This window comes from Paramacrobiotus metropolitanus, unplaced genomic scaffold (assembly GCF_019649055.1).
Source record: "Paramacrobiotus metropolitanus isolate TYO unplaced genomic scaffold, Prichtersi_v1.0 Parri_scaffold0000105, whole genome shotgun sequence".
Taxonomy (NCBI): domain Eukaryota; kingdom Metazoa; phylum Tardigrada; class Eutardigrada; order Parachela; family Macrobiotidae; genus Paramacrobiotus; species Paramacrobiotus metropolitanus.
The window spans coordinates 185776-200130 of NW_026570325.1; the positions used below are offsets into that span (position 1 = coordinate 185776).

General features: G+C 42.6%; 1 protein-coding gene across 2 annotated transcripts; it reads right to left on the bottom strand.

The window, feature by feature from the left end:
- Nucleotides 1–3728: 3728 nt before the first annotated feature.
- On the bottom strand, nucleotides 3729–13907 carry LOC129597459 (uncharacterized). Of its 2 annotated transcripts, none has more exons than XM_055495016.1 (17): nucleotides 13624–13907; nucleotides 13135–13389; nucleotides 12942–13056; nucleotides 12623–12854; nucleotides 12403–12554; nucleotides 11378–11551; nucleotides 11222–11319; nucleotides 11057–11158; nucleotides 10680–10950; nucleotides 9291–9836; nucleotides 8952–9220; nucleotides 8792–8876; nucleotides 8496–8717; nucleotides 6651–7872; nucleotides 4929–5487; nucleotides 4674–4863; nucleotides 3729–4126 (listed from the first exon to the last, which is right to left on the bottom strand). In XM_055495016.1, the coding sequence occupies exons 1-17, from the start codon at nucleotides 13743–13745 to the stop codon at nucleotides 3827–3829; spliced, it is 4914 nt and encodes a 1637-aa protein (XP_055350991.1). In that variant the 5' UTR covers nucleotides 13746–13907; the 3' UTR covers nucleotides 3729–3826. The 2 variants fall into 2 exon arrangements, with proteins under 2 accessions (XP_055350991.1, XP_055350990.1); XM_055495015.1 differs by having other exon boundaries at nucleotides 4923–5487.
- Nucleotides 13908–14355: the final 448 nt, after the last annotated feature.

Here is a 14355-nt window from a genome sequence, read left to right on the forward strand (position 1 = left end):
TTCTATCATTCAAAATTATTTTAGCATAGAAATATGCACAAACTAAGTTAAAACATTTTATTGGTTCGCAACTTTTTTTATATCAGAGTAATTGAGATAAAATTAAGCGATACCAGCTTTCTTGTGACCTGTTACCTAAATGACCGAGAATAACACGGATAGTGCCGCCATCGGAGACTATGTTAACAGGCTTTGCCCAGAGTTATTGGGAGCTTGCACATATGAAGGTCAGAGCCTTCAACATATTAAAGGCACAAAAACGAGACTACAGTTGTACGTTGTTTCGCTAAGGACAATCTTCAGACAACTAACAAGAATGAATGAAGATTTGTGGATTCGTACTCCTTGTGACCTTACGCAGGAACTTCAATTACGGTCAGAAACCTGATCGGAAGATTGCAGCCGTTGGTTATCCATCCAGAGGTCACCGCTCAGAATGCACAAAACAGGAAAGCAGTTTGCTGTGCGTAGGTTTCTTTTTCCCTGCTTTTAGCGATAAACGCTGCGGTGATGTATCTCTAGCAGCTTTTTTTCGTCTTTCCTCCATAGCTGCTTAATTTGCGCTGTTGCCTTAAGTGTTCCTTAAGGCGAAGCATGCCAGCAACGAGAAATATACTAAGATACTACTATAAAGAACAGTTAGCTAGCTAAGTGTAGTTAAATTCGTGGCAAATTCCCTGTATGCTTTGTTACTTGTGGCTCAGTCCACTTTCTTTGTCGGCGCCGGAAGCGCGTGATCCAGTTGCCGCCGACTTTGCGGACGGCCTGCTCCACATTTCGCATTCTGTCCCGAGCAATCGTGCTGACTTATGCGTTTTCTACCAGAGTGTTCATTTTCTCTTCTGTTTCTTTAACCACCCACCCACCCTGCATGGTGGCATATAACCGTGTTTATTGCTTTCGCAACTGCTCTGTTGCTAGATATGAATTAAACGGGGGCAGTCGGGCGGATGTGGGGATACCGGAAACTCGAACCGGTGAGGTCATCACCTGCACCTTCTATGCCGCCGCTCCGTCGACTTGCTCTACCCGCAAACGCCCAATCACTTTCGTCGCGCACTCCGCTAGAATTTCCACAAGAATTTAAACGACATTAAGGTTATATTTTGGTTTTTTGGAAGACGACAAAGATTATTTAGAACGTTTTTGGGAGGACGGCACAAAAGTTAAAACAAAAAATTAGGGAAAATTAAGCAGCTTGTGGTTATCGTACGCTATTCATTCTATGCAGTAACTTTCCTGTCCAGTAATCGAGCGTATCTTGCGATAGAGCTTTTATTTCTTGGTTCTGGTAGCGCGAAGGATTATCTGGATCATTGTCAAACCTCGAGAGCAGCCCATTGCTTGCCAGCAGTTCGGACGCCAGCAGCCGCTTTTTCGGATTGAAATGAAGGGAGCCTTTAGGTAACGAATTCGGAATATTAAGAAGGTTTCCGGTGTGAGTTTTATCCCTATTGAAGCGGTAAAGTACACCAATTTTAAGGGCTGACTGTTGTTTCCGAAGCACATTGCTCAATGGCGGTTTCCCCTTCAGCTGGGAGAGCGCCGCACACCCAACGCTCCACATATCGCTTCAGCACCCGATATCGTAGTCGTCGCACTTGGTAGCCAGTTCTGGAGCGATAAAGCGGCCGTCCTTGCCGCAGCGGGTATCGGTGGTATGCCTGAATTTATAATTTTCTCCTGCTTTCGTATAATATGGAAGTCTCCGAACTTCACGGTTCCCGTAAAGTTGCCTGTCGTGAAGAAGATTATACGACTGTTCAGGTTGTGTTGAAAGATGCGGTTTCCGTGCAGAAAATCTAAGCCACATAGCATTTCGTAAAACTTCTGCATCATATGCATCGGTACATAATGTGTGGCGGCTTCCTTGAAATTCCCGCCTTCAAACACAAACAAAACACGGGCTTTCCGGTTTGCAGCTTTTGTCAATGCGAGACGGAGCCGTCTCCTTTTAAAGGAGATGGAGGAATCAGGCTGAGTCCCTTCGGACCTTCGGACTGCATCAGGCCTTCGGACTGCCAGTTGCCAACAGTTACAACTGCAACGCCGGTAACAACTTTGATCACAGGAAGAACGCCAGTATACAACAGATAGTCTGTAATCAGAAAACCGGTTCTTGCGCCACCTGTCTCACAGTGACCTTTACATGCTTTACACGAACGCTTTATAGAATACACAGTCACTTGATTACGCTTTAGGGAGTGCATTATTCCGAAATGGTAAAAATGTCTCGTAAGTTGTATCTGCACTGAAGAAAACCGCGTCAACTGAAAAAATAATAATTAAGACGTGACGCATTAACCCCTGGAGAGCTCGACGAACACTTGGAACTCTGGCATGCCTCTTGGATCCATGGGTGCAGCGAACTGCCATCCCAAGAAGTGAATAACATTGGCATTCGTAGCTTGGAAGTAGCCGGTTCTCTCATTTGCCGTGCCAGCAGCATATTTTCAACAACAGCCTCTAGTGCAAAATTCCCCTTTCGGCCCTTTTTGTTCAGCAGTGGAAACCACCGAATTTCCGCCATCTGTCCGAATTTCCGTCTGAGAAACAGGTGATTGCGCGTATCAATTCTTCTTATAGTGCCCTCGCTCGCTGAGTACGCTTCCGTACCCTGAATGTCCCGCGCACAAAATGTATCCAACGATTTGCTCAAATCAACGAATGGATGTGCTCGGAGGATTGTAAGATAGGAGCGAGTTGCTGCGTCAATACTGAGCGACTGCTCCAGGAAATTCTTACATGTAGAAGGCATTTTCGGAACGGGCGGAATTACCGGCCCGATGACTAGTTCTTGTTCTCCATCGGTCGGGTAAAACTTGTGAAGATTTTCCAGTAGCAGCATTTCATGCGGCTCGAAGGTTATTTTTTCTGGGCTTTTTGGTCAATCGCTTGAGAGTCAGCCGGTGTTCGCGGTGTATCAACAATCGGATACATGTAATACCTGTAGGTTTATCTTTTCTGTTCACCACAGCTCGCTGTAGGTTTAGTTCATTACAGTTTCGAAACGACACCAGTTAGTGCTAACGAATTTTACAGCAAATGTCTTAATGTGTGAACAACTGATCGGTAGATAATGCGTGGCCGCTATGTAAAGGAGGTGCTGCCTCGTAGCGAAGGACAATAAACCAATTTACACCAGCAGAAACGGCAGAGTACGAATTGTATATACCGACAAAAGTGTCCTGAAACGAATCTACGGTCCGGATGCGGATTCAGTATTTACATTGATATGCGCAAGAAGCAGGGCGGGCTAAATTTACGGCGAACGGTTTAGCAACCCCCAGACGTTTTGGACAGTTAAGAGCCAGAACGTCCACCGGGCTTCTAAGACGTGCAGGCGTTTTAACGGTTACAAGTCTATGCACAAATGTGGAATATAAAAACACGGGCCATATCACGGCACTCCGGACAATTATAAACCGATCCGGCTGCAGCTTTTAACTTCATACGTATACGGTACGTCCGTATATCACAGCGACGCCTAGTTTTTACAGCAACTTACCGAGCGGCAGTTCTAGCCCGGTGATCATAATGACCTAAATGGAAGGCGGTTACGCTCGGTGCGGTTCAGCTAGCAACTCAGCAGATCGAAAACAGCATATGTGGAATTTCCACAACAACCGATCAACGTTTGACTGCACTGAACGTAACCATCTGTCCTTAGATAAGCCTTCCCAACGGGCTAGGAAAGCCGCTCGTTCAAATCGCAATTAACCGCTGCGCAAAAAAACTAAATCGCTGTGCAACCAACTGGTTATTAAGTATGTGATGCTTGCAAAAGTAACAAAACTGCAAAACCAACAAGTGTGATTCAAGAAGTTTACAGGAAATCTTTCCATGGAACGAGCGCTAGGTCACTCCAAGTTATGTGGGTGGCGTTATCATCATGCATCTCCTGTCGTTTGTAGAAAAGTTCTTTAACTGGTATTGTTGACTTCGGAGAAGGCTTCTGACCAAGCTTTTTGTGATAATATGTGGCCAAAACAAAATTTAAAATTGACTTCGGTAACATAGGAAGTTTATCCGCTTGATCTTTTTTGTGATATTCCGCCGGGTCTGAAATCATTTTGCTAAAAGCAGCCGGGTCTGGACTCATTTTGCTAAAAGCATCTTTCAGAGTCTGTAAATATAGATAGTAAAAATCAATTTAGGATCGTTTTGGTGGCGACATGAGACAATAACTTCAGTTTGGATCTACAGGGGATTTCATACGTTGCTTTTGCAGAGGACTATCTATACCTGCGCCTGTGCATATTGCAATTAAGACGGCCAGCAGTCAGAATTTTAGCTGCATATTCATTCGTTATAACCTTCATCATTAGTTATAACCTTAAAACACATCTGCTTTCCTGTGTTTTAATCGGCTAGTCAGCCAGTACGCATTGACAATAAGCCTGCGCAGATTTACACTAATTAAAATGAATAAGTTTTAAACATTGAAAAAAACCCATAATTCATATTGTCAGTACGTGGACGCAGTGTACCCAAAACAGCCGCTGCATTTTCCCCTAACTACTGCTTAAACGTTGTCTGAGAAAAGCCGTAGAACGATGTCTGCTTTCCTTCTTCTACCTATAACATCTTTCCTGTTACTTCTTTTAGTACTTTGTAGAAGCAGGGGTGATACGTTACGCTCGCAAATTGCATTGTCCACTGATGCGACCTACCGGGGACTGATATTCTGAATGGTTCGCAACCTTATCAATGATTCGGTAATATGCATAGAACCAGTCCTGGTGTTGATCGTTTCTGATCCGTGCAGGAAGGCCAGAATTTTTCTCTGCAATCGCTTTCAGAATGTAAGAAGGTAAAAACTCCAGTTTAATAACTTGATTCGCATCCCCCTCCAGGTTCAAGCTGAAAGAAACCAAAAACACGTGTGCAACTGGACGGCTCGAGCAGTTAATGATTCTTACTCATACTCATCGAGGACCTCTGCGAACAGTTTCTGGCGCGCCACAACATGGAATGGTCTTTCGAGGGCAAAATAATTTTGGTTATTCCGAGTTTCTCTCTTATGGACTGCAGATTCAGGGGCCAGGATTAATAGGTTTCTCTTCGCCAGTTTTTCGGATAAAGACTTCATGGATAAGTCTTTATGAAATTGAACCTTCTCGTTTTTATCTTGTTGACCGCCTAGCGCACATCGATCGATGTCAGCGGACAATGGATTGTATTTCTTTAGTCCCCTCCACACTCGCCCGCTGCTGTACTTGGTGTAACTGGAAGACAGCTTGCTTAATACTGCCTGATTTCCTAGATAAGGACATCCGCTAACCCGCCCTTCCGGGTCTTGTTTTGGAGCATCGCAGTAGCCCCCCAAGAGAAGCAGGCGCGTTGCATCGAAAATGTCATTATCTTCATAGCATTTGAGCATCAGTGCGTCGACAATATTTGGCTTTGTGCAGTCAGCCGACACTTTCGGCTTTGCTGAGTTGCCAGCTGCCTGGCTCCACGAGATCAATCCCACGGCATCGTGATCTGCAAGTTAAAAATGAAAGTTCATGCTGCATAATTTCGAGTCATTTTGATCGCCTAAGCGAGAGACGGTTTGAACACGTTCTGTACCATGCAGTGCGAGATCATAAGGGTAGCCGATAAACAGACTATGCAACAACGGTGATTACAACAACAGATTATGCAAGAATGCAACAACAGACAACGGTGATTATGCAACAACAGACAACGGTGATTACAATTTGAAAACGTGCGATACGGTATATGTGCTTCGTTTATATTTATTTTTTCGCTGGCTCACCATGAGAGCGGCTATTCTGACCACCGTTATCTGGATACTGGATTTTGTATCCGCAGATACACCAAGTACGCCCTGCATATGCCCAGCTGAATTAGACTGACTAATCATTTCTAGTTTCCTCGTTTCATAAGGCGGTCAATTTCTTAATTTGTTTAATGAATTATAAAGCTTTACATTTATTTGACCTTATCCTCAACTAAATACTTCAAGTACGAGCGATTTCCCTCAAGCTGTCTTTTATCCCGTGAAGCTCTTTTTCGCATCTGATCATACCAGATCCTTAGCTCATTTTATCTGACAAAGGTTTCTCGAAGATCTCAGGGCTAAACATTTTACGTAAAAAAATTGGACTTCTTCTTCCGGAGCTACTGAAACAAATTAAATTTCTTTTTTCCTTTTCAGTTGAAATTCTATTCAACTTGAAAAAGATCGAGAATACAAACGCGACAAGAAAATCGGAATGCCGGCTAGGCGCGAATGGTGTTTAGTACGACTGTACGACAGTACGAGTACTAATAATTGCTTGTTTAGCATAATCACATATTTCCAGTGAATTCATTAAAAAGTTCTATTTTGATTTTCGGTTTGGTTTAAACGCTCACGTTATTCGCTTCTGTAACCCTGACACTAAAAAACTGAGATTGTCAGTAGGAAACCAGGATTTCTTTAAAAACTTTCACTGGGTTAAAGCTGGTGCATTAGTGTTGACCTTTGTACAATATAATTATGTACTGTAAATAAGAAATCGAAATTTTCTCTACCGATAAACCTGGCAAGGGCGATGCTGCGCTTTGCTAACCAGATAAAACATCACGAACTCACAATTGCCAGTTAAATAAATACTGCTGCACGGTTAATCTACTGCTACAAATTACATTAATCTTACGTATGCAAGTAAGGATCTCCTCCGGTAGCGGATCGCAAGCTTCCCGAAAATGCTTCAAAAATTGGATCAGCTCCAACTCAGCTTTCTCGGGAATTAAATTATATTTTCCGATGATTTGCTCTACACAAATCCGTAAAGATTTGTAATTTTCTTCACGGAATCGTTCGAATATCTGTTTCAGATTCGAATCCAATATCGTATCAAACGAATCTGCAAAGTCTTGCATAACTTTTATGCAATCTTCTTGCATTGGGTCATATTCGCCGCGTATTCTTCTTAAAAGCGTTTCTGCCTTCTGGATTACAGCAGTATTTCTTCCAAAAAGCGTTGCCAGCAGCTCTTGAGTTTCGTTGGCGCCATTTTGGAGCTCGCTGTCACTTTCGCTGCGATATTGCAATAGTATTGTAACTTCGTTAATAACATATTCCGGAAGTGGATCCGTTTCTCTAGGCAGATTAAAGCACGCGAGGACAACCGACTCGACGGTTTGTACGGTCAGTGGGGCGTCTTGAAAACCAAGGACAAATTCGGTGAAATCTTCATGGCGACGACCCTTAACTGCCTCGTTGGTCTGCGGCATCGGTGTTTTTGAATTTTCAGTAATTTCTTCAACGGCTTTCTGAACGAGCTTCTGGCTCTTAGTGCGGTACGTTTCCATGATTTTCGTCAAATTTGTCAGATGTTCCTCCTGCATTTCCACGCCATTTTGACATAGTTCCTGTGTGTGCCATTTTGCAGTGATCCTTGTATCATTTGCTTGGCGAATTCTTTTAAGGAATTCCAATAGTTCGCCGCTTTGTTCGCCGGTCGTTTTCAAAAGCTTACTGATATCCACCATAGTCATTTCGGCGAACTGGTCTCGCTTCTTCCGAAGTGTTTTAAGCTGTGCTTTGGCAGATGCTACAGCATGTGTTCCTAATTCGTCTTCAACTATGTTGTATCTCTTCAGTATTTCTTCTATGACCTTCGCTGCCTGTTCGATCAACAAATCTTTTCGCTCCGACGTTCGTTTAAGGTATTCCGTGATAGCTACGGTGGCTAAAACTGCATTCACATGCCGGTAAAAATGCTTGGGGAGTATCGGCCATATCAGATCAGCATTTGCCGAAAGGCTCCATTTTTCAGATTCTTCTTGGGGGCGCTCACTGGCATCCACAATCAGGCACATTCGGCTAGCTTGGATATTTATGGCTCGCAGGTGGTTATCGTTAAGCGGGGTACCCTGCACAAAGTTCAGATTTCATTTTCATTCATCATCCAGAAACGAAGTTTAGTCAACCGAACACTTTCATACAATTTGAGCAACCGGCACCCACGGGCCAAGCTGCGTTTTAAATGCTGATCGCTCCCTAATTTGCTTGCACTATCCAGAAATTTTGAGTATGTTTACACACTGTACTACAGATAATTTTCCTATAGAGCTTGTTCCCTCGGATTAAATATTTTGTAAGTGTTATTTCGATTTTTATTCGAAGCCTCTTTTCTGAGTTTTTTTGAATTAACAGTAGTTTACTTTTTCACGTTCAGAATACTTCAGTAGGTGTGAGGCCGGCTGCTGAGATATGCCGATGTTTTGTAAGCATGGTATGCCCCTAGAAGCCGCCGCCACCGCCTACATAATAGTGATAATAGTACGTAGTTCTATTAGGCCATTGCCGCTCTACAAAGGTACAGACTGACTTGTATATTTACCGTCCTACCGGGTTACAAATTATTTGATGGTATACCAGCTGTACTACAGACACTCCTGAAGGCATGACAGAGACCAGAGATCAGTTTCCGCGGCCGTTCTGAGCGATAATGAGATTTTTACAGGAAAATATGTAATATTATGGAGATACCCACCTTGACTGGATATATATTAGGAAAATCGCGAAGACTGTCCCATTCTGTAGCCAGAAAGTCGGGTTCTCCCAGAATGACCACAACTGGCGGAACTGCGTGGACACTTCGTAGCGGCTTAATAAAGTTGACTAGTCCAATAGGCGTTGCGCTTCGATCCGAGATAACACAGATCACAACATGTTGTTCTAGTGTGGACAATTCACTGTCTTTCTCGTCAGCACACTGTACCATTTACCCAGTATGTGATTAGGGATGACAAAACGGGACGGCATAAATTGCAGATTATCGCAACATACCTTTAGCGGAATGGCTCCTTTGGTCGATTGGTAATGCCGATACTGTCCCGTTGGATCCCATATTTCATCTTTATTTTCCTCCATTCTAAATAAGGAGGGACAGACATAATTTTCATGGGGGATTGCGAAGGCAAAATGCAGCCGCGTAATCATCACTTACGATGCAGTCATCGTTTGGAGTTGCGGAATCATGTTTTTGGTGCAATTTGTGCACACAGTGACAGATTCCGGATCACATGCCAAGCCTAGCTGTCGTTTTTTATTATCAAAGCAATTCTCGCAGAGTGTTCTTTGCAGCAGATTAACAGAGGCGGATGTAATAAAGAACAGCTTGGCACCGTCTTTCAAAATAAGATTTTCTCGGGGATACAGATGAAATATTTCCTCTTGCAGTACAGCGAATAAAATACCCTTCCCTTTGAACTTAGCCTGCAACATACAGAAAGTGCTTGTGCAGCGTGCGACGTTCTTCACTTCAGAAAAACAACAGTGGCCTCACCTCTATGTCTTTGTAGAGTTGTATCTTCTTAGGACTTGGATTCAGAGGCTCATGTACGACGATCGTGGTTTCATTTTGGACTTGTTGGAGAGGTGTTTCTTCGGCAGGCGTGTTTTGTACCTCCGGCGGACAGCACCGCATTTGTACACTTTGTGCGTAGCGCAATACTTGTTCTCTAACCCTTGCTAAAAAAGGGCGTGGAGGTTCGAGGAATTTTTCCATGGGTGTGTGATATCCAATACACCGGATGGTTTGTCGACCGGACCGACTAAGCCGCTTCTCGGCACCTTCCGCAAGTGATGGTCTAAGCTCTGCATAGGAATTCCGCAACGTTTTCAGGAAGCGCCACAACTTTCTTAGGCTTACTCTATTTTTTTTCTTGGGTGGTTTTGAGAACCAGTCGTAAACAACCTGCGATATTCCCGGTGCAAAATAACGTTGAGCTAGAAGTGAAAACTGAATTTCAGCTGTGCAGACGATGCCATCAACTTGAAGAGACGGATCTGCGCTAGCTTTTCTCCAGTTTGGTATGTCATAAAATCGTTCCTGCAAGTGGAAAAATGTTATATATGGCAAAAGTGGGTAACCGACAAACCGATGCCCAAAGGTCATCATCCGTAAATTTTGCGTGTCCAATTATTTGCGCAGACATATTTCGGAGTGTCTTCGCCCTGCCGCCCGGCCGATTAAATCAGACTATGAGTCGACCCCGGGAGTAAAAATTCTATAACCTCAGTAATTATTTCTATGCAAATACGCCATTTGTAAAAACCGAAAACGGACTTTTAAATACCGAAGACTTGCTGACGACCTTTTTGCTAACCGACAAAATGTTTACCCGATAATTTGTAAAACACACAAAATCTCCTGATGACAATCCGACGATTAATAGAACCGTGCACAAAATGTAGAAATACTGAGAAAATCTAAGGAAATCTGAGAAAATTCAGGAATACCAAGTATAAGACATTACCAAACCCACGAAAACCGAAGGAAGCCTAAACCACCGTAGAAATACAAGGACCAGGGCTTAAAAAACTAATGGACTTGAAGTTTTTTGCGAAGGTTAAAACAACACGAGAACCTCGATTTCCTGTTCGTGTTTCCATAAATGAGCACGTGACTATCCGGGCTAATTGTTAATCATTGTCTGATTGTGATCATAAACTACGGAAACGGGCCAAATCTGCTTGCACGATCATTTTGGCGTTTCCCATATTTTACAGTAGCGTAACGGCAGATGCCAACGCCATCTTTTACGCTCTGCCCGTAAGCCGGACACTTTTGTCGCACGCTTGTTTTTGGTCAATTAAAATACGCCGTAATCGTTAAAGCATTTAGCTGATTACTCTATTTTAGACTTACAAGAAAACAACTAAAATCACGAACCTTGTTTTCATATAGAAGAACCTTGACGATGACCCTAACTTTAGGGTGGTATCGTTTCAGTGCATGAACACGCAGGAAATTGCAGTGGTCCTCGGCGGTAAAGTTTGGCGCACTTTCATTAGCAAAAAAGAACGCACACTGGCAGTGCTTTGAAATGACGTTTTTCAGGTCCTGTTTCTTGAAAACTGAACCTGACACAATGGTCAGGATATCCCGATACTTTCCTGCCACTGTATTCATTTCCTCTGTTGCGTCGTCTGATGCTTCTGGCCTATAAAATCATGAAAACATAGTCCAATATTGTTTTTTATGTTAAGGTTACCGCCTAGCATTCCTATAAAACCAGGACGGGCACAGCTGGAGAATTTTGAACGTACTCTAGAAGAACTGCAATGTTTTCACCAGGGTTTGTTGATCGGAAGGTGCCTGCAAACCTCTCCACGGCATCCGGATTTATGGAACCCAGCAATGCGACATATCTACAAAGCTCTACCGCTAAGTAATTTCGATAAATTTTACAAACAGCACCTTATAGTATGTACTTTGTATCTCTTTTTCGGTACACGGTGTCAAATGCGCGAATTTTTAAAATTCTTGGTAACTGCTTCAGCATTTCCGGTATGATTTGCACGAGAAATATCTGCAAATTATTATTTTTAGTGACTGTCGCCGGCATCGTTATCATTTCCCCAGCTCACCAGGGTGATGGCTTGAACAATGTACACGGAAATCTTTGCGGTTGTCGTTTCAAGTTGCGCAGAAGTCACATCCAGAAAAACCAGTTTGCCATAGAGAAACGTCACGACCTTGCCGTATGACAAATCTTTTTGTCCGTTGTAAGATTGTAGCCAGAAATCGCCCAGAATTTCCATCTAAGACGGAAAATAATTATAATTTATTATTATGCAACATTCTCAAGAGTTTTTTATAGGGCAGACAACCTTGGAGACGAATTCAGACTAAAACTTCATAGCATTTCTTCCAACATATACGTAATTAGAAAATTGTCAAATTTGAGACTAATCGTCTTGTAATCACATTCATGTCCTTAGGTTAGTTGTATAATGTGTTGAGGAGATCGGATAGAAGTAACGTGCACAGCAAACCCATTCAAACTTTTACGACACATGTACCATACATGTACAAACTACAAACCATGTGGTTCTACAAAGACATGTGTAATACAACGCAGCAAAAACTGCGTAAAAGTGCGCGAAAGCGCACTTTTAAACAGTTTTTGCGTTCAGTCATGTACTGTACTCGTACATAGCCATCGTGTACAAATCGAGTGATTTAAATTCCTTTCGTAAAGGGTGCTTCAAATTTAAGCTCGATGATTGCCCTTAGAAAATAGCCACTACACTACGACTATCGCAATGATAAACTTAATTTTTCCCATGAATGATTATATTTACAGTAATATGATAAATTCGACTCACAAATTCTTCGATTTTTACGACAAATATTTTATGCTCATACGATAATAATATTAAATTCTGACGTGCATCCGCCATGCCAAATGCTCGTACAGAGTCTGGAAGTAAAAAGTGTGGAGTGATGGGCCGGGATATGGAGGTTAGTTATACCATGAATGACTGAACCTGAATTTTCCGCTGTGCCTAAATCACCGCGCCGGGCTTGTACATATGCTGAATTAAATTGGCGTCATCGCCGTCATGTACAGATGTTCCCCGCCATTTTCTCTTAAAGCAGCATTACTAACCAGCTGAATCCATGCTGCACAGCTCAAGAAGCAACAGGCAATCCATGTTATCCTCCTCATGACAGTGCCAATCTTTAGTGGCAACTTCGGAAAAATGCGTATTATTTCATCGCAAAACCAAATTAAGCAAAACAGTCGAAGGAACTGTAAGCCTGCAGAGCAAATTAACATTATCTGTTAATTTTGACAAATCTATCAGTAACAGCCCTAATACTCTTACTTATGACCGCCACTTTCCATAAGCCAGGCATGGTGTAATCGACACAAGCAACAATACATATTTCATAAAACACCAGCGGCAAATTAGCCATGTTGGAAACGAATTCCCAGTCCCGCAAAAGGTTAAAAACACTGGCTGCTAATCGTGCTGGCTTGCAAAAACCTCGGAAGAACCGTGAATAACCTCTTCCCGTCGGAATAAAAGGCACCGAGCCATCATTCCAGCATTTGAACTAAAGCATTGGTACGATATTTTGTTAGATCTATTTTATTTCCGTTTTTCTTAAACGCTAACTAACAAGTTGTAAATGATAGCCGACCTTGACGGGCTTAAATACGAGAAGCATCAGTAAGGCGATATTGAGAGCGAAATCGGTCCTAGCCGCTTTCCGGTCTTCGGTAGGTAGAGGTGCGTGCCACTGATGGTTTAATTTCCTACGAGCAGGGCGTGCTTAGTGTCATCGATTATAAAAACGGATTAAAGATTTTTCTTTGCGACGAAATAGGACATACCCATCAGTCCAAAACATGTATGGTCCAAAAAAATTGTTTGACAGTGAGGTTATGCTTAGAGCGAAAACGAATAATCCCCGCAAGAAAGGAATCGGTGACAGCAAGAAATGCCGGTAGACTCGTTTAAGGAAAACGTAAATGTACCACGGAACTCTAATAACTGCGTGGAATAATATGAAAATTCCAACTCCGAAAAGACTGGCGAAGCAAAAACCGTAATATGTCCACGGAACTTTAGCCAGGGATGCTGCAACCCTGCAAACATAAACGCGAGCAAGTTACAAATTATATTTCAGTAGCCGCTGTTATAGAGTAGTATAGTTTTGTGTTTGCGTTCGGTTATTCCGGTATGCCGGCAAATACCGTAAGCTGCGCTACACACTACCATAATATTATTCTATTATGGGATTTATTAGAAATTTGGTTACGATAAACTGATTGGAGCATTGCCGCGCTTAAGAAGCATAATAATTAGGAACGGATCTTTACGTTGTATTGGCCAGTGTCGTGTTATCCAATGTTATGAGCCAGCATAGTCCAGGTTGTCCAAAACTGCACGTTCCGTTGTCAGTATCCGGAGATGTTGCAAGCGATACATTGGCCACAGCCATCTTTTCGGCGCTTTGGAACTTTATAGTTGTGGTTCCAGTCTGCTGTTGGCATATATTAACAGCGCTCCAGAAAGTCTAGTTGGCTCTCCCGGTGATGCATTTCTGAAACAAAAGGTTTAAGAACGGCAAAGAAACGAAGGCTAACTGACTGCATGAATGCATAGTAAATAATATAGGTAAGTAATTGAAGCTGTCTTCATTTCAAATTTGCCGGTATCCTGCAAGGACCAGCAGCTACAGGCCAACAGCTATAGTTACAGGTTGCCTTGATCGCTTGACAGTAATCTCCAAGCGATAAGCAGTGCAAATAAGTTAATGCATGGAATTATCGATGCGTGTGCTTCGACCATTCTGCTTTCAGATTTTCACCAGTGTTTGAAGGCCCCTAGTACAATATGTATTACTGACTGTAAGAATCAAGAAATTACTTAAATTATTACACTTTTCCAACGTTGACGTTATCGCTTTAACCGGTATCTGATTGTCTGTTTACAGTGCAAACGCAAATTTATGTACTTACTTACATACAAATATTATACTGGCGTCAACTTCCGTTAAGTTTGGTACTTGCTTGCATTTGTTAGTTAGACTGCAACGCTAAGCTCAGTTT

Excerpts from the sequence above, each read along its gene's own strand:
- LOC129597459 (XM_055495015.1), bottom strand. The coding sequence starts at position 13,745 with ATGGCTGTGGCCAATGTATCGCTTGCAACATCTCCGGATACTGACAAC. Across the intron at positions 9,837-10,679 it reads TTCTTCTATATGAAAACAAG|GAACGATTTTATGACATACC; the intron begins GTTCGTGATTTT and ends TTCCACTTGCAG. Across the intron at positions 4,864-4,922 it reads GAGGTCCTCGATGAGTATGA|CTTGAACCTGGAGGGGGATG; the intron begins GTAAGAATCATT and ends GGTTTCTTTCAG.